The 20,913-nt window shown below is 41.6% G+C and overlaps 1 protein-coding gene across 1 annotated transcript in view; it reads left to right on the top strand.

Annotated features, from left to right (window-relative positions):
• PKD2L1 (polycystin 2 like 1, transient receptor potential cation channel) overlaps positions 1-20,913 on the top strand; it is a 68,471-nt gene that overhangs the window by 29,459 nt on the left and 18,099 nt on the right. The window contains exons 3-8 of the mRNA XM_088473892.1: positions 8,708-8,838; positions 15,663-15,916; positions 18,679-18,903; positions 19,282-19,510; positions 20,135-20,305; positions 20,692-20,873. Coding sequence (XP_088330018.1) covers positions 8,708-8,838; positions 15,663-15,916; positions 18,679-18,903; positions 19,282-19,510; positions 20,135-20,305; positions 20,692-20,873 — 1,192 coding nt within the window. The remainder of the gene's footprint in view (positions 1-8,707; positions 8,839-15,662; positions 15,917-18,678; positions 18,904-19,281; positions 19,511-20,134; positions 20,306-20,691; positions 20,874-20,913) is intronic.

Raw genomic sequence — 20,913 nt, 5'->3', positions numbered from 1 at the left:
TGAAGTTACAGAACTGAGTTTACTCTGTGTAATTGGACAATTCTCCATGTTGTACAAACATATAAAAACAAACAATGGTACAATGTGGCTGTGTGATATAGATTTATTGTATTGAACAAGCACCTGTTTCTTTTCCTGTGGATTGTCGAGCTGTTATTGTTTGAGGGTTTCTATATATTTATGTGTGTACGTATAAGGAGCTGTAATTTCTTGCTTTTAAATGGCATAAGGAGCACAGTTTTGGTACAATGGATTACTTTTAGGGAAATTGCAGCAATTGTGAAAGTGGACTCTTTTTACATTACTTGATTGTGTGTTATTCTCAGTGACGAGTGGGGAGGTCATTGGCTGCGGAGGCACACATGGAGATGGGTCTGAGTGCTGGGAGCTTGTCTCATCCCGTACTCACTAACTCTCCCCTCACTACACTAGATTTCAGTGTCCATTGATTCTCCTACCTGCATCATTGTGTCTTCTCTTACTGCTGAGCTCTGATCTCTAAACACTGCAGTGCACTTTCTGGTCATGACTCATCCAAGGTGTCCATCAGAGCTTAAGGCATGCCCCCCAACTAAGAGGCATGCCTCTATAAGTTATCTTTCTGTGCAGCTTACTGCCCATGGTGTGGCCCCGCCCTCAGCTCTGCAAGCAGTGTCTGACTATACAGAAGGGAGGCTGAGCTGTTGCTGCCTCATCTCCATGCAGTCCCAGGGAGCTCCACAAAGTTGGTGAGTGTTAACTATAAAAATGATTACAATAAAGTATAAACAAAGTAGATGTTTATAAGTTATAAATATTTTCTTTGTATTATTCTAATTATTACATATCAAATCCCAGGAGTATGACAGGGGAGGCTCTGCCTCCCCTTCCTACCCTGACCGCACGTCCCTGGTTATTCTTCTAGGACCCAGTTAGAAGAGAGCAATGTAGAGTATGTGCTGTGTATGTACATGCTGCAGCTCACACAGCAGGAGAGTTCTGTGATAACAACCATCCAAGCCCAGGCTTCAAACTGCATTATGCCTCACACTGCTCTCCCATTGTACAGGCTGGAGGAAACCTGCATAGTGCACACTGAATAAGATGCTATCCTACTAAAGCAGGGATGGGGAACCTCAGGCCCACATAATCATTTGGTCTGGCCCTCTGAGCTTTTTTCTGGTAACCTCATCTGGCTAGTACGGTGCCTAGAACGGCGCCCTGCAGCCAGAATGTATGCAGCAGTGCTGCCTGGAGCGTCCTTCAGACGGTCACATCGCTGCCCTTACAGCTTCCACGTCACACGGGGGGGCCTGCACCGGGCCCGCAAATAATGTTATATATCAAAATGGCCCTCGGCAGGAAAAAGGTTCGCCACCCCTGTACTAAAGCATAATTATCATTTCCTTATGATCTGGTGAAAGAGGCATTTGATATTTTATCTGATGTGATTATATACTGTAGAAATAAAGTTTTCTAGCCCTTGATAAAATATATAGTGTACGTGATGGTGACAGTCCCTATTTCTCATCTCCCATTCAGTTTTTTATTTTTTCTGGATATTGATATTTCAGTGACTTGAACTATAAACTCAAAGCTTTTATAGGTGTATATGAATTGCTCTGCATCCACTTCACAAACTCTTGGGATTAAGCTATTTATATTATTATATAGGACACAAGGGGTGTTTCTGTGCTTGTGGTGGTGACGCGATTTGCACTGAATCGCGTTATCGTAGCCCCACTCTCTGCCTCTCAATGCCATTAATCTCGGCATTGTGAAGAGGGGGTGGGGCCACAATGACGCGATCACGCTGTCACGCCCTATGCCCCGCCCCCTATGGCGCATTATGCTCCAGGCCATGCCCCTTTCACATCGGTACGCCTCCCGTGTGGTTGCCCGACAGCTCCCTTCTGGAAGGATGGAGCCAAATGTCGGCAACCCTGGCACACGCACACAAACACACTAAAATAGAATGTTTCTATTGGGCCTATTTACTAAAATAAATTTGCAGGATATCCCCCGGGAGAAAACATCCACTTTCGGGAGACATCTGCAAATTTACAGTATCCCCCGAATGTATCTAGGGGGACCACAGCAGATATCATAGATATCAGAGATATCTGCTGCAGTCCCCCGTTTTTTGCGATCAGACACCTATATGTGGCCAACTGTACAGAGGAATCGGTGCGCTTCAGTTGGAGCCCACAGCATGCACAGGGAGAATACCTTTGTTGCTGCCGCCTGTTGGTATATTATGACGCAGAAACACTTGCCTCTACGCCATTTTTTATTTGAAAACAAAATAGTCAAGTGATCTGTCTACAAGTAATTTATTGTTACCTAAACCAACCAATTACATATTTCCTTCTACCTGTACCCTCTTCTGTCTGTCCGTGCTTCTATATGTGTAGGCTCGCCACATCATCCCTTTAATTCAGGACACACATGAATTACACAGGTTCTGTGGCTGGCTGACTTCACCTCGTCATATCACCTGGTTTTCATCAGCTACAGAACCTGTGTAATCCACATGTATCCTGAGTTAAAGGGATGATATGGCAAGCCTACACACTTGTGCCCCATTCTGACTCTCAGTCCCCCCTCCTATCGCTCTGTGCCTCAATCTGTACCCATTCTGTCTCTCTGTCTGGGCCCTTTGTACCTCTATCTATACTCCCTTTTGCATCTTCGTGCCTCCTTGTGCCTCTAGTTTTCCTTTTCTAGACTCTCCTTTCACTCTCCCCCCCCCCTCTGTGTTCTCTCCTGGCCACCATGATAACCCCCCCCCCCTCCCCGCATATTGAATGCAGTTTCCCCTCAATTTTTTTTGTCTTACCTGTTACTTTATACTTCAGCATCAACTGCGGCCTGTTCAGTGACACTTCTCAAGGTCAATGGTACCTTGGCTGGGACATCTATAGCCAGGGTCTCCCATCCCCTCCATGCCACTCTGGATGAGTCAAAGCACTGGTGCCCGTCCTTGGACACCACTGCCCCTGCTTATCTGCTGGCTGTTCTCCCGACTCCCACAGTGACAACCATCCTCAGCGTGCACGCCCCTGTCAGTGGCTCCCACTCGCAGAGGAGGGGCGCTGCTGATGCTGATCGGTGGCTCCTCTATTACAGCAGCAGGAAGACACGGAACGGCGGCAACTGACTCCATTGTCTCCGGCAGTTCCGCCACTGCATAGACAGTCCTTCGGCTATACCAGTCTATGTAAAAAGAATTTTCACCACTTTTTCCCATGAACAAATTTAGGATCAGAAGCAACCCATTGCTTGCACGGGGGACAATGTTATCACGGACACCAGGGAAGTCAGTACTTTCTATGGTTTAAATTAAGTTAATTTTTTAGAAAGAAAAAACAAACAAAACTTATTTAGAGTCAACAAGGCAATTGTTAATATGGCAAAGAAAATAATCTATATTTATGACAGTCCATTGTTTACAGTTTTCATTCAATGTATTTTCTGTGAATGTTTCTATTTTGTCTTTTTTATCCACTTTTATTTGGGAATAATAAAAAATGACATACCCTGTTCAAAGTACATATATAACTTTACATATTTTCTCTTCACTCACACATCTCGCTGACCCCAGGCTGACATTACTGTGTGACTAAATCACACAGCCAATCAAGATCCTGTGCTATCTGGGGCTGGACCAGTATGCAATATATAGCACTTATCCTTGGGTATCAATGCCCATTTCCCTATAGACTGTAAGCTTGCGAGCAGGGCCCTCTTTCCTCTCTGTCTGTCTGTTATTACCCAGTCTCATCTTATTACTCTTTTGTTCCAAATTGTATAGCACAACGAAATGTGCTGGTGATATATAAGTTCATATTAATGAATAAATGTTAATAAAATACATTAATCAAAGACTTTGATAGTAATTCAGCACCTCAGAGCGCTCAACTAGCACATATACAAGTCTATCCCCTACAGCCTGCATCAAAATCACCCATTTCACATGGCTCGGAAAGGTTGAAAACATGACTGCAGAAACAATGTGATGAGACTTTATTAGCACAGGGCTTTGTGGAGATCTCTTCATTCCATCTGCAAACATACAAACCAAATACAATACTCTTTATTTTTATCCAACATAACAATGGCCACACGTTCCATGAACAGTCTGTAACTGATAGGCAGCATTAATGGATTGCAAACTCTGTTTATGCAGAATTAGGTAAGTCGAAACCGGCAAAGTGGCTACACATGTGCTTAACCAAAATGGATGAGATGGACTAGATCGGCCGCAATACAGATCAGGTGATTGTAAAGATTAACATCTTATTCTGTTGGTAGTAATTAGGTTAAGTCACTATTCTCATTTTTGTTTAGTTAAATTGTAGCTACTTGCAAGCTTTGAAATCAACCACTCTGGGAGAGGTTCTGCCAAAGGTAGAAGCAGTTGATCACTGTGATTGGTGGAACCGGTCACTTCCCGCCGCCTTGCAGGAAAATGTGAAGACTTGCGTCATTGTGTCCCCAGCCTGCCCATTTCACCAGGTAGTGGGCATGATGTGGTACAGTGATCTACAATTCTGGAATTTTGGTTATCTGTCAGACGTTCTGGGAGAGTAGGTAAGTATGATATAGAACTTTGCCCAGGTGTACGCCTGGCTTGTATATGCAGACCTTACAGCGTAACTTACATTGATACACAATGCTCTTCCTATTCCATAACCTCTGATTTGAAACACATCAACTAATTCAGGAGAGAATAGGAAAATAAGTGGAAAGAACCAGGGCAATGTGTGATGTATCAAAAGCAAAAGGTTATTGAAGAGAATACAGTGCAGTGAGTTATATAAGGCCAGGTCGTAGGTGGGACTATTCTGCAGCCGCATAGACTAGTTTTTGTGTTAATTTTCTTATTCATTGCTGGCTGACAGCCATTAGTTTGTTAAAACTACAAGTCAGCAGAGAGAATTGGATATTGTGATGGGTACTGTATACTGGGTGTGGCACAAAATGTCGACATTCAGAATGTCAACATGGCATCAATGTCGACATGTCCACAAGGTCATAATGTCGACATTGAGCACATTGACACATTTTTCTACTGTTAGAACCCTAAACCTACCCGCAGCATAACCAGAAACCTGTAATGTCGACATAATGACTGCATGCCAGAAAAAAAAAGTACAGAGGCATGGCTTTAGTTCTTTTTCCAGCACAAAATAGTTTTATAAAACACAAAACTCAATTTACAATGTGCATCATTTATAGAGGAGACAATGGGGAAAGTGATCACATTAACAGGTTTCATAAAATCAAATCGTTACTGTACACTAGAAAATGCATTAACAAATGTTTTAATAAACTGAAATTAAAACTATTATATATATATATATATATATGAACTGCAATGAATGTATATACATAATTGTGATTATAGTCAGGACCTGATACAGACTTGCACACAAGATGCTGTAAATGCAGCCATATCGCATGCATGGAAATAACAGCAGATCTTTGCCCATATACAGAATTGCAGTAGCTGTCATCTTTATCATCTTATATTTGCACCAGCCCTATACCTTGTACAAGAGACCATCCAAACTCAGACCAATCTCTGTGTATGGTCAACTCAGCATTGGCCGCAATGCCACTTATACGCCCATGGCACGTTCTCTGAACACTTAGCCTACATGGCAATGCCCCATTGTCGCTCCCAGTTACACTCATTCAGCTGCAAGTGGAGATGTGATTGAGACCTGTATGACTTGGAATTGCTTGCAGTTGCGTACGCTCAGCCACGAAGCATGTGCAGTGCTAAATATACAAAATCCGGCAGCAAAATGGAGTTGCATGCAATCCTAGTCCCAGCGTCTAGCTCAGATGCTCCTCCTTTTTAGTATTATTATTATCATTTATTTATATGGCGCCACAAGTGTTCCGCAGCGCGCCTTACAAAGTACATAAACAAATACGTTAACCAGTGACTTACAGTATATTACATTACAGGACAAGGACATGGATAATATACATTGCTACATTAGAGACCATAACACCCATATACATAAGCAACCAAGTGTAAAGGTGCCTATACACTGGGCGATAAAGTGGACGACTGAACGATAACTATATCGTTATCGTTCAGTCGTCCACTTTATCGTCCATTTTTAACCCCAAAAAGATGAACGATAACGACGACGCGCGTTCCCGCGGGTCGTTCGTCATTATCGTTCATCGGGCTGACATGCAGGCCAACCTGACGATGTCGTCAGGTTGCTGCATGTTGGGGAATGGGGGAGAGAGCCCGACGCTGAACGATATCGTTAATGTTATCGTTCAGCGGCTGTGCTCAATGTCATGAACGACACTGAGCACAGCCTGCCGGGGACAACACTACACGATATCGCTCAGGGAGCATACCGTGTAGTGTGTACCCACCATTAGGTGCCTAGTGGGGAGTAAGTAGATGAAAGTAAAGCAAGGAGAAGCACAAGCGGGTAAAGAGCCCTGCTCGTAAGAGCTTACATTCTAAAGGATATCACTATTTCTGGAAATCTAAGCCACTACTGGGCTAAACCTTTTCATGTACATTTACAGCAACACCTGCAAAAACAAACAAAAAAAGAGACAAAATGACCAAGTAGAACAAAAGAACAAAACAATGAGGGTCATATACAAAGTGCACTCTGAGATTAAAGTGGACACATTATAAATGGAGTAAGCTCAGGTGTAAAAGGCAGATGACAAAAACAACCAAATTACTTGTGTACTGTATGCTCAGCTGGACAAAGTGTAGAAAGCATCCATCTCTGCAACTGTAATGAAGTGGCATATATATAATATTGGCTGCAGCCCCTAGAAGCCAGGTAGCACTGGCGTATTAAATGCCGAAGTGGCTTCCATCTGGAAGTGCTTTCTACTAAAGGCAGTCCAGGCTGGCAGTCCCAGGGAAAGAAAACACCTCCCCCTGGGACTAGCTGAATGTAGTACTAAGGTGAAGCCTGCCAGTTGGAATAGAAGACTGGGGGCTTACTGGAGAGTATTGGTGGATTTCGCTCAGGAGGGGGCTCTGCAGCTCCTAGGTAAAATCCACCACTGCTCATAAATGTAAGATGCAAAAGAAGCAGAAGTCATTTTTTGTGCACATGTGCATTATATAATGTGTGTTGACACACAAATACATATAAAAATGTGTACATTCTACTCTGCATAAGGCAATCAAAGAGCAGATCAAAAGACCTTGTTTTGTACCCTTGTGGCAAGATCGTCCACCTTGCTCTTATCAATGTGCACAACTACTCTCCACTATCGAGAGACCCCTACAAAATAGAAGTGTGTCTGGGTCTGCAGAGAGGTGATAAGATCTGAAGAGGAACACTATGCAGACAGAAGTACAACTAGAAGGCACAAATTGCATTCTGTTCTTTGTATTCAATTGCATTCTACTCGTATGAGGCGGAGCTACTCCAGCCCAAATTAGTTTAAATTGCAGCGTGGAAATTGCTGTACCTTTGTCCCATTTCAGTAATCTCACTCCAGGAGATGTATTCCATTATTCTCCACAAGTAGTACCATTGCTACTAATATGTATTTTGTTAGGAACGCCCTCACTTCGACAAACACCTCAAACCAATCAGTGTAAACAAGTGCTCCACTGCAAACGCCACCACCATGCACCGTAAACCTGTGTATTTTGTTAGGAACACCCTCACTTCGACAAACACCTCCCACCAATCAGTGCAAACGTCTGCACCACTGCAAACGCCACCACCATGCACCGTAAACCTGTGTATTTTGTTAGGAACGCCCTCACTTCGACAAACACCTCCCACCAATCAGTGCAAACGTCTGCACCACTGCAAACGCCACCACCATGCACCGTAAACCTGTGTATTTTGTTAGGAACGCCCTCACTTCGACAAACACCTCCCACCAATCAGTGCAAACGTCTGCACCACTGCAAACGCCACCACTGTGCACCGTAAACCTGTGTATTTTGTTAGGAACGCCCTCACTTCGACAAACACCTCCCACCAATCAGTGTAAACGTCTGCCCCACTGCAAACGCCACCACTGTGCACCGTAAACCTGTGTATTTTGTTAGGAACGCCCTCACTTCGACAAACACCTCCCACCAATCAGTGCAAACGTCTGCCCCACTGCAAACGCCACCACCATGCACCGTAAACCTGTGTATTTTGTTAGGAACGCCCTCACTTCGACAAACACCGCCTACCAATCAGTGCAAACGTCTGCCCCACTGCAAACGCCACCACCATGCACCGTAAACCTGTGTATTTTGTTAGGAACGCCCTCACTTCGACAAACACCGCCTACCAATCAGTGCAAACGTCTGCCCCACTGCAAACGCCACCACCATGCACCGTAAACCTGTGTATTTTGTTGAAAATCAATGTAGTTAAATGGAGAACCAGCAGGATGTCACAAGTTCAGCAAGTTCTGTTTAATCTGACAATTTGGGACACTTCTGTCCCTTTGTAATTACACACACACACACGAAGCTGGCACTCCACAGAAGCATATGCAGAAATGCCCAGGTACACAAAATACCAAAACATAAGGAAAGCAAAAAACTGAGGCACTCACAGGTCCATTACAGAAGACTCCAGACAGTACAGTATCATCGTCCAATGTTTCTGTCTAAACGACTTGTATCTATCTGTAAAAAAAATAAATTGTCTGTACATAACCGCATGCTGAAAAGCAAGATATACATCACAATATATTGTATTTTCAGTGACTTATGGAATGACGAGCTCTAATACTTACTATTACACAAATGTGATGTCCACACTTTTCCTGTCCACACCGTCATCCGATGCTGGCGTTACTTTCCAGTCTATTGGCAGCATGAGTGATTTTTGGTCGGTGAGTAGAAATACATAATGACTGACTCCACTGTGTGTAGATGTAATGTATACTTAAATAATTTCTTGATCATCGTTAACATTGTCATAGTTTCATTATAAGGAACCACAAACTCAGCAGTGCCTGACAATCAGAGTTGCAAATGATACAAAATGCAATTCGCACATAAAACAGACCAATACATACAAGGTTGAGGGAAGGGGGGTAAATTTATTAAGCTGCGTGTTTGCAAAGCAATGGGCATCGACGCGGATTGACGGCTGGTTCTAACCGCAAAATACAGCATTTACAAAAGGTCTTTTTAACTTCTAAATAGAGCCTGCCGTCCATCCCCATCTAAACCACCATCCTGCCGCGGTTTACAAACATTAAAGAGATCCCTAGGATCCGTTCATGCATTTTTATTAACAGTGCAAAAATGTGCTCAATTTTTTTAAATGGCGTGGGGTCACCCCCAAAATTGATAACCAGCCCTAGGCCTTAATGGAAATATTGGGAGGACAAACGGATGGGTTCCCTCTCGATTTTCCAGTAATCAGCACTGCGTTTAGTACCAGCCCACAGGACTGAAATCCCTAGGTAAGTGGGGCCCTCAAAATAAGAGCAGCCTCTCCCCCACAGGGACAACCATCCCTGTGCTGAAAGCACTAGTGAAAATCTACACACTATTGTAGTAGTTGGAGTAGTGTTAATAATTGATGTGTAATAATAGATTTAAGATTATTCGTAAGTGGTGCACTAGGCCCAGGCTAGCCCCATTATGCCCAATTTTAAGGGGTACCAGGGCATGCTGGCTCTTCGAGAACCACAAGTGTCAGCTTGCCGGGCAGACAGGACCTGCTGGCATCTGTAGTGCACCTGTAACAAAAATATTGCAACAAAGATAGTAGACACACCGAATTGGTAAATACCCCCTTAAATAACCACACCCCAGACCCCTCGTTCACCAATATATTACTTACACATCTCTTGGGAAAGGTCCCCTTATAGGTCTCCCATGTACTTGACAAACAAAATCCCTGCTAAATATCACAGTAAAGACCCATTGGTCAAGTCTATTACAAATGACAGGCACGGTAGTTCCCACACTCTGACCAATCAGAATACTCCCATTTATTTCTATGGCAGTGCCCATTAATGACCTGTCATTTGTGACAAGTTTTAAATTATCCAAAATCAGAACAAAAATATAGCATAAAACCAAAGTAAAAACTTGTCTCACTTCAGATCTGGTTCATGCAACCTGTTTCACATAGTATATGCAATTCTTTGGGCAATGTCTGAACCAAAATGATTTTGTGACCCACCAGCATTGGGGAATTTTATTAGGGTGCTAGTGAACCACTTCATCTGCAATGTAAAGTATCTAGCTCTGATATACGAGGTGTGGCTATTAAATAATGAGACTGATGCTATAATTTATGTTTAATTATCTTAAGTACATGTGAAATTTTGTATACTCGCAGAGGTTATAAAAGGCTGGTATGGTCCATCCAAATCCATCACATATCTAGGGATACAAATACCAACAAATCTCACTATGTTATACTGTATGCATTTAACCCGAACACAATTTTACGTAGAATTTTAGAACACAATGAGAGATAGCATAAATTCAATCTCTCCTATCTAGATCAGTAAAAATTATTTTGTTTATTACATCACAATTCATTTGGTCTAAAAAAATGCCCTAGGGTGAGAAGGGATGTGCTGCAAAGACACACATCTAGCGATGGTTTGGGGTTCCAAATTTTAAATCTTACTATATGGCGGCCAGGATAGCTCAGTTAGTTCTGTAGATTAGACCCATAGAGGAGAGGGTGTGGGTAGCAATGGAATCGGTTGCTCTGAAACTGTATTCCATTTCCTTCTTGTTGTGGCTCCCTAGATTGGCCCATCTCAAAGCAGTCTTAATCACCCCGTTATCTCCCATGTCTTCAATATCTGGGACCTTGCAATTCGCCGGCATAATATTGCTCCTTCTCCTAGCCCCCGATCCCATTGTTCAACAATCCTGATTTCCGAACAGGTTGTAATCCAGCTGCTTTTACATGCTGGCAAAATAAAATAGAATTGTAATGTTGAACGATTCCACCCAGAACTCATCCTTTCCTACATTCTCCGATATTCATACCAGATTCTCTCCCTCACATATCTTTTTTTTAATATTTGCAAATTTGGCACTTTCACTCTACAATATCCTCACGACTTTTGAATAGACCCCCTCACTAGAGTTGAGTCCTTAGACTCCGGGGGGGGGGGGGGGGGACAGACACCAAGAGGCTTATCTCCGTGCTGTACACAGAACTAATGCCTCCATGCCCTGAGGAGAGAGACCCTCATGAGAGAGCTTGGGCGGCTGACTTAGGCTGGGTACACACTTTTATGATTGCAGGCTAATCATGTATAACTGTCCTGGTCAGTCGTGCAGTCTGTCCCTAGTATGACCCCCTGTCAGCCGCATACACACTGTGCAGACATAGCACAGTGTGTACGGACGTCTATGGGATCGGGAGGTCAAACCGATGAATATTAAACTGTACATAAGATGTGACCTCCCGATCCCGACCGTTAAAAGCCGTTTATCGGCTAACACTCCTGCATCGGGATAGGGTATACACCTATACAATCCAATGACCGTTCTCTTGATATTGGATGAACGGCCTGATGATTGTATAGGTGTGTACCCAGCTTTACGGGAAACATTAGATAGTGCAGACTGGGAGGACATTTATTCCAATGTAACCTCTGGTTCTATTTGCGTGCGTATAAAAGAGAATGCCTATAAATTGTTTTATAGGTGGTACTATGTCAACTCTAGGTTACATAAAATGCACCCCAAGATCTCTAGTCTGTGTTGGCATTGTGGGATCGACATAGGGATGTTTTTACATATTTGGTGGAGATGTCCGAAGCTGGTCCCCTTCTGGAAAGAAATTTGTGCCCTCGCCAGCTCCATCATAGACATCTCTGTCCCTTTTAGTCCCAAATATTTTCTTCTCCCAGTGCGTGTCCCTGAGGCAACTCATAGTCAACATAAATTATTTTGCCACATGGTGCTGGCAGCCAGGTGTCAGATTGCATTGGTTTGGGAGAAAACGGAGGTCCCACCCATTGGAGAGGTCTTGGCTAAAATCTGGTACATTCACTCCATGGAACAAATGACCAGTATCCTTCAGGGTTCATCTAAGCGTTTCACTAAAATATGGGATCCCTGGACATCACATTACCAGTTCCCCCCCTGCTTTATCCTGCTTTTTCAAAATTGGACAGGACCTCTGACTCGTATGCCTAGCCACCCACGTGTCGGTAGTTCAGCTGAGTCTTCAACTCCTCTTTCCCTCATTTTTCCTTTCTTTCCTACTCTTGTTTCTTCTCCTTCTATTCTATATTTTTGTTCTTCTTTTCTACTGCTAGGCTTTAATTACAAATTGGTTGAGACTGCAGAACTGTGGGCACTCATTTTATGGTCTGTCGATACATGTATCTGACAACTTGTTAATTTTCCATGTATCATTACTATGTATTTTTTTCTTTTTGGACCTCTGTGCAGGTCATCTATGTAATGCCTCTCACCCTTTCAATAAAATTTGTCTTTAAATAAAAAAAAATTCTTTGTTTCCAAGATTACTCTACCCTCTTCAATCCTTTCCCATTCTACTAACCTGACGTGACTTAAGATTGAAAAAATGATTCATACCTTTGTTTGAAATGGTAAGAAAGCTTGAATAGGCCTTGCAAAACTCCAGCAAAGTAGAGCTAATGGGGGTATCAAGTTACTTAACATTACTGCTTATAGTCACGCTGCTCACCTGTTATTTGAGGGACTGGCTATATAACAAAGATGTGTATACAAATTTATCTTTGGGAATCTGCCTTTCTGGAAGAAGTCAGCCTAACCGCTTTTCTACATTTACATGATAGTGAAGTACCTTCTGCCCATCTAACCCACCATTGAGGTCTACCCGTAGGCTTTGGCATACCCTTCGATATAAATGCTCCTTAAACCCTTTTTCTTCCCCTGACACATAACCCCGGTTTCCAACATTGTGAAGCAAAGCACCATTTTACTTTGTGGTCTAAATCGGGCCTTACCTGGTTTCGTCAAATCACTGATCCTTTTACTCGAAATCCGTTGCTATTTTCACAAGCTGCTACCATTTACCCAGTACTTAGACCTTTTCCCATATCTTATCTTCAAGCTCAATACTACGCTGCAACTCTTACTTTAGTACTGTCACCAGATGATTGGGATAATCTTCTGGACAACCTCTTGCTCTATGAAAACCCTACTTATAAAGCCGTATCCATGCATTACTTCTTCTTAGACACCCCGCTACAATATGAAATAACTACTGGGTTTGCTCAAAGAGACTAATTGCTATCTTGGACCACTCAGACTCTGCTACGAACATTAGATCATTCAATTAAACTGATTCCTGCAGCATCATATTTTGAACTCTTTCTCAACAACTTCCACAGGACGTACCTTTCTTCTCACCGTCAATATTTAATAAGATCGCCAGAGAATCACTCCTGTCCCAGGTGTGGGTTTTCCATTGTCTTTTGACATACCCAGTGATATGCCGACTTTGGACTCAAATATAGAGCTAGGTCACTCGCCATTTGGTTACTATTTATTTTTAACATCTGAATGGGCCATATTTGGTACTTTACCTGAAGGCGTGAGAGTGATAGCAAAGAACACAATTAACATAGCATTGAATTTGCTTTGACTTGCTTTCTTCATTCTTGGTGATGGTGTTTTCCAGTACATGGACTGGTATTTTGTCTCAGGATCGTATTGGAAGATCCATGTATTATCACAGGTAATAACTTTATCTAAAAAATGCAAATCCACTTGAATTTGTCACAAAATCTCAGTACAAATGCACTTTCGATTTTCTTTCTGCTTGGCAGTGAGAATCCTTGGTCTTAGCACAAACTTATTTCATGTTAAGATCTTGATGCAAAACTTGCCTAACAGTTTCTTCGTTGATATTTACCGTTTCTGCTATCATTTGGATGCTGAGTCGACTGTCAATTCGAACGATTTTCTTATTTTTTTTTTCCACATTTTCATTTGTTTTTGATGTGCAAGGCCTTCCGGGATGTTCATCATCTTTGATATTCTCACGGCTGTCACTAAATCTTATGTTCCACTCAAACACACGTGCAATACAATCTATCCTGTAAGCATAGGTTAGCATACGGAAAGTTTTAGTGGGTGTTTTGTTCAATTTAAATAAAACTTTTAAAGTTAACATGTTGCTCTACTTTTGAACTAAGCATTTTTACGGTGCAAGGGAAAAACAAGTTCTTCAAACGCTGTGTGACAGCAAACTATCTGTGTGATAGGGGTGAAACTTGCAAAACCGTTTTGGGATAGTCCAAAGTCAATATATAGAGCGGAGCATACAAATAACCAGTTGGCGACTTTATGTGGGTAGCGGTGCAATTATAAACAGTTGTGCCCTTTTTGGAGCTTTTAGCGGTATAAACGGCAGGGTTTCTTTGGAGCTGTGGAACACTTATGTGTTCCATTGTGGTGCTATTACACAGATGACAAGTTGGTGCTGCACATGTGCAGAAGACCAAATGGCAGCCATCTTGTTAAAGGGAACGATACTTCCCTGAGGGACAACATGGGGCTACGCAGTAGCGCACTCCAAATTCAACAGTAGACAGCCACTTCCCCCATCTATAGTAATGTGCCATAAATATTTCTAATCTCTAATAAAATATCAGCAGTAGTATAACAGCAATGCCCAGTAAAAATCCACAAGCATGGAATATCTAGTAATATGTTAGCAGTAGTAGTAATGCTCTTTAATAAGCCACCAATAGTAGTAACGACCATATAAATCTTGGAAGTAATAGCAGTAACCAGTGACATGACAGCAATTACAGTATGACCATTGTCAAGCACCAGTAATTCCTGTACACAAGGATTTTAGCAGTACCAATAACGGCGATTCATAGGCTACAAGTTGTGTTAGTACCTGATAATAATCAGCAGTAGCAGCAAATCTCCATAACGTTTACAGTAATTATAATATGTCAATATTCATGCTCCATCTTCCCTAAATCATACCTCTTTCTGTTGTTACAAAAGAGAAACATTCCCCTTTTTCTCCTGCTGCTCTGTATGGTTGCTCCATATCACAGGGAGACCACAGGAGGGCCATTGCAATGTACCTTGTGCTCCTGACTTCTAAACAGTCTGCAGATCGTCATAAGGTAGCAGTCTCACTGCAACAATCTCTATCTATAGGTATAATAGGGCCGCATGATCAAATCAATTCCTATTTTAAACTGCTAGCCATTTATAAAACAAGCTAATTTTTTGATAACTAGGCTAATAATAGGTGCAGGCATCATTAGCCATTATCTCATATTCTAACTTATAGTCATTAAATAGCTTCCCTCAATGCTTAACACACTGGCTTCTCTACGGTTATCCTGCCTGGGTAACTACACGCTAAATGTGTGGTGTTGTGTGACCCACATTTTAATTCTGAATGAAAAATAAATTAGTAACTAATTTTATACTTGACATGTGCTACACATTCAAGCTAAAACGTGTTAGACAACAGTGTTTTGGATTTTATTTTGCCAAACTTTATCTTGCAGTGGTAGAAATTTGTAGAATATATAATTTGTGCAAGGGGGCCACCTAGGGGTGCCAACCAAAAATGCTCATTAGAAGAGTCACAATCTGCTCTATTAGGTATTTAAGTGAGAGAAGTCCTATTATCTTGTTTTCAACTAATAACTGGATGAGGACCTGTAACACTAATATTATTCTCCATTTTACCTCCCAGTATTCACAGGGACCATTACTTGATGGCCTTTATTGGACCAAATGGTACAATAATGCGTCCTTAGAAAACACTCCAAACTCATTCATTTACTATGAGAACCTGCTGCTTGGAGTCCCACGCATGCGACAGCTGAAGGTAGAGAATAATTCTTGTGTTGTACATAAGGACTTTAGAGAAGATATCTCGGGTTGTTATGATGTGTATACTAAGGATGAAGAGGATACAAATCCATTTGGACTGAATAACGGGACAGCGTAAGTACATTATGTTTTTGTTTAGTGAAACATAGCTGTGACTATTTAGAGAATTGCTAATCACTGTTATTATCTGTGCCCACATTTACTATACAGCTAATATTATAGGTTTTAAAAAATAATTGTTGAAATCTCACATTTATTCTGACCTGTTACTGAGAATGCACATTAAGTGAATACCTCTGATCCTGCCTTACTTTATTTATTAACCATTTTTATGTATCTCCTTTATCTTACACAGCGCTTAACAGAAAATGTTTAATAATTCACATCAGTACCTTCCCCGGGGTCTAATAAAAGAGCAAAAATGCCTCTCTCTGTCCAACAACTATATAAAACTTCCTCATATACATCAAGTGGAGGAAACCTATGTAACAAGGATCGTGGAAATACAGGAGGCAATGGAAGGCAGTCCTCCTTCATTGCTCCAAGTTCTGCTTTATGCGCCCCAGATCAGAAATAAGCAGGGAGCATGTGGCGTGGTCCTCCCTCTGCCAGGGCCCCCTCCCTGGAGTCCAGTCTCTAGGGACGGATCTCCACCAAGAAAACCGCACCAATGATAAAATGGGCAGGGTAGAGGCTTAAGTGCATGACCCTTCCCCTCATTTGTTAGTTCTTCCTACTCACAAATAGCAAAAATGGAAGACCCTGATCACAACAGTTAGATTTTGTGTGCTGGTGTGTTGGTAGTTAATTGGGGGAGGAGTGTGTCTGTATGCTGCTGCTGGGGTGTTGACAGTGAAGGCAGGTGAAGAGTGTGTGGGTCTGGGTGTTGCTAAGGTGTTGACAGTGAGTTCAGGGGAAAGGGTGTGTGCCTGGGTGCTGCTGGTGTGTTGACAGTGAATGCAAGTGGATGAGGAGAGTGTCTGGGTGCTGCTGGGGTGTTGCCAGTGAATGCAGGGGGAAGGGTGTGAGTCTCTGTGCTGCTGAGGTTTTGGCAGTGAATGCAGGGGGCGGGAATGTTTGTATAGGTGCTAGGAAGGGGTTAGTAGTGAAAGCAGAGGGGAGGGGTGTGGGTGCTGCTGGGTGTTGACAGTGAATGCAGGGAGGAAAGGTGCATGTGACTGGGTGCTGCTTGGTTGTTGGCAATGAATGCAGAAGGGAAGGTGTGTTTCTGTATTCTGCTGGGGTGTTGCAAGTGAATGCAGGGGGAGTAGAGTGACTGGGTGTTGCTGGGCTGTTGGTAGTGAATGTGGTTTAAGGGGGAATGTGTGGGAGTGCTGCTGGGACTGGGGCATTGGTAGTGAATGTGAGTGGAGGCGACACCAACAACTATCTTTTGTCTCTGGGCTCCTGGTATGAATTTACGCTGCGCTGATCGCCGCAATACTTCTATTATCACTATCTCGAGATGCAATAATAGAACAGAATTAATGAAGAAACACTAATACATGGTGTAGGCATATTTTTATACATGATTGTCCTCTCTGGTATGCATATTTGTATATTCACTTGTATTGTGTAATGTTGAAATAAAAACATTAACTTGTATATATGTGTCCTAATGTTCACTCTGATGAGAACAAAAGAGATATAATGTTATGGGTATGTATGAGATTTGAAAGAGGTGAGCCCCAAATCCTATGACCTCACGGGATATTAATCCATATTTGGCACTCTAGTATAACAATCTATAACTGATAATTCAAATTGCAGTAATAAGTCACATAAAATAAAGACAACCACATTGCCCTCCTGCTATTTGTTTATATTTTAAAGCTGGTCAAATAGATTAAAGAGAGAGTGAGTGGGTTCAAATGTGCAAGTAGGGCAGTGCCCTGACTAAATGTTTTAAGTTTGTCAATTTTGTGCCCCTTGTAGCAGCCCGTAGAGAGCAAAACTGACAGCGCTGTTCTGGGAAGTTTAGTCTCTCTCTGTCTTAACCCTTTGCTGTGAAGTCCCACTCCCCAGCCACGGGAGGGCTTTGAAAAGGAAAAAAAAAAAAAAAGACGACAGTACTAGCTTACAAAATGAAAGGCCTTGTTAAATTACGATATTGATTAGCATTTAAATGGAGATGGAATTTGCAAAAAATTGTTTATTCTCATTCTCAAGTGCAGATTTTCTTGTCAAACCTACACATAGAATATATTTCTGGTGTTTCCTTTTGATTCACTTTCTTTAAATTGAAAAAAACAAAAACATTTTGGATAAACTGTTATTTGACATGTTAGAATGAACAACATGACTAATAGTAGTTTCTGAATATACAAAATCTTCTGGCAACAAAAAAAACAAGGTATAACTTGTGCTCATACTGCATAAAAGAAAAATCTCTGATGCTGGATTGGCAACTGAGCTGTAGGTTCATCAAATGTTTAGCCAATAAATGCAGATGCTTGAAAGCTTGTGCTGCTGTAACAGGTGTCAAAGCTATTTATTTGCATTTAATTTTTAGCATGAAAATGACACTTTTGCAGTTATGTTTTAATTTTACATATTTATTTTGGACGGGCTCATTTTTGTTTTAACGACTCAATTAATGTTTTAGGGTGATCGCTACAACACACTGAAGCGAATGACCAAAATGGCAGTGCTTAAATCATTGTACATTTTTTCTGGTTATAAAAACTATTTTGTGTAATGATGAAAGTATTTAAGTGCATGGATCTGATATTTTTTAAATATGAATTATAAAACTATTTAGTATATATGTCTAATATTTATTCCTAACAATTTAATTACTTTGAGGTTATTAAAAAATTATGCTGTTTTAGTACTGTTCTTTAAATACATTGTTTTACTTTTGTTGTTGTCACCAGGTGGACATATCATACAGAGGATGAGCTAGGAGGCTCGTCACACTGGGGAAAAATAGCCACCTACAGTGGGGGAGGTTATTATACAGATTTTGAGTTGACTAAACAAGAAACATTAAGGAGTCTGCAAACCTTGAAATATAACCTGTGGCTGGATAGAGGAACTCGTGTAGTCTTTATTGACTTTTCAGTGTATAATGCCAACATCAACCTATTCTGTGTTTTAAGGTAAGCACATTCTTTTTGTGCTCCCGTTCAAGATAGGATTGCAGCCAGCAGCACTATTAGTGGGCTGTAGAGAGCTTGGATGGGCATGGGTACTGGCAAAGGGGAGTGGTCAGATGTAAGAAAGCATGGCCACATCTTCTTCCAAACAACCCCCCCCTTCAAGGAGGAGTATTTGCATGTGCTCTGCAGGGGGCGCCATTGTGCAGATCCAGGGGGCAGGTGTTATCAGTGTGATTGCTCTCCCCCCTTATATCAGGTGCAGGCAGAGAAGACTGCTGCTGCTGCTGCTGCTCTCATATTATAGATGGGAAATAAAAAAGTGATATTCTGCTCTTTATGCACCATATTGCACTTACTGCCTTTGATGTGCTTCTGCAGACTCGTAGTGGAATTTCCAGCAACCGGTGGTGCTATACCGTCATGGCAGATTCGTACGGTCAAGCTCATTCGATATGTCAGCAACTGGGATTATTTCATTATTGCCTGTGAAATTATCTTCTGTGTTTTCATCTTTTACTACATGGTGGAGGAAATTCTGGAGCTGAGGATACATAAATGCAAATATTTCACAAGTATCTGGAACATCTTAGATCTTGTGGTTATACTGGTGAGGATCATTTTATAGACATTGCTGTCTGCATCTTCTGTTATATTAAACTTTCTATTTCATAAAAATGACTGGGAAACACAGACATATACAGAGTACAGCTGTGACGGCTAGTTAGCACCCCGCACCACATTTGCACACCCATTGGTAAATTGGGCAGACCCAACTCTTCTACACCCAACCCAAACAACCTGATGCTAATTATAGTGGTTGTCTATTGATGGAACACACCGGCAGACGTTGGTGGAATACCTTCTCCTGCATGACCTTTCCAAATCTGTCTGTGTCAGGCTAGAATTTTATTGTGCTTAATGGTTACTTTGAATACACACATGTTGCAATATTGCTGCATGTGTTGGCAAGTTAAGAAACAACTAGAGATGGGTCATTGTATTGGGCATATTTTTGAAGAACTACATTATACATTGATATGGATCTTTATAAATAAAGTCAGACAATATCTATATTCATGAACACGATGGAATGAAAATAGAACATATAAAAGTATATATCTTATGATTAGGTTTCTGTAATAACTAAAAGATAAAAAAAAGCTTCTGTATACCCCACTCTATTTTGCGAGTGTGACTTTATCCATAAATAATTCACACCCTCTTTGTTAAGCTCTCTCTTGTAGCAATTGCATTCCATATCTTCCGAACTCTGGAAGTTAACCGGCTTATGGGATCCCTACTGGAACAGCCCAACAAATACGCAGACTTTGAGTTTTTGGCTTTTTGGCAAACACAATACAACAACATGAATGCTGTGAATCTTTTTTTCGCATGGATTAAAGTAAGTAGGTACTAACCTGTAACATGATCAAACACAAGTCCAGAGATTCCCAAACTCGGTCCTCAAGGCATCCCAATGGTCCAGGTTTTAAGGATATCCATGGTTGAGCACAGATGGTTAAATCAAAAGACTGAGGTACTAATTATGTCACCTGTGCCCAAGCATACTTATCCTTAAAACCTGGACCGTTAGGGTTCCTTGAGGATGGAGTTTGGGAACCTCTGTCCTAGACCCTGTGATAGTGGATTTCATTTACCCTCAAAGAAATTCCAGTTCCAACAGTTCACATTTGGATCAATGGTCTTAAATAAAAAGCACTTGTTTATTGCCATAGGAATAAATAAAACTCCAACAATATCGTTTACAATAACTGTGGTTTCTTTCAGGTCTTCAAATACATTAGCTTCAATAAGACAATGACGCAACTTTCATCTACTCTTGCTCGCTGTGCAAAAGATATCCTAGGCTTTGCAATCATGTTCTTCATAGTATTCTTTGCTTATGCTCAACTGGGATATCTTCTGTTTGGAACCCAAGTGGAAAACTTTAGCACATTTGTAAAGTGCATGTAAGTAAAAATGCTGTATATAACGTATGTGATATTATCT

This window comes from Taudactylus pleione, unplaced genomic scaffold (genome assembly GCF_031769625.1).
Source record: "Taudactylus pleione unplaced genomic scaffold, aTauple2 ptg000016l, whole genome shotgun sequence".
NCBI classification, from domain to species: domain Eukaryota; kingdom Metazoa; phylum Chordata; class Amphibia; order Anura; family Myobatrachidae; genus Taudactylus; species Taudactylus pleione.
The sequence above is the reverse complement of the archived record's forward strand: the minus strand, read 5'-3'. Positions and strand labels throughout refer to the sequence as shown.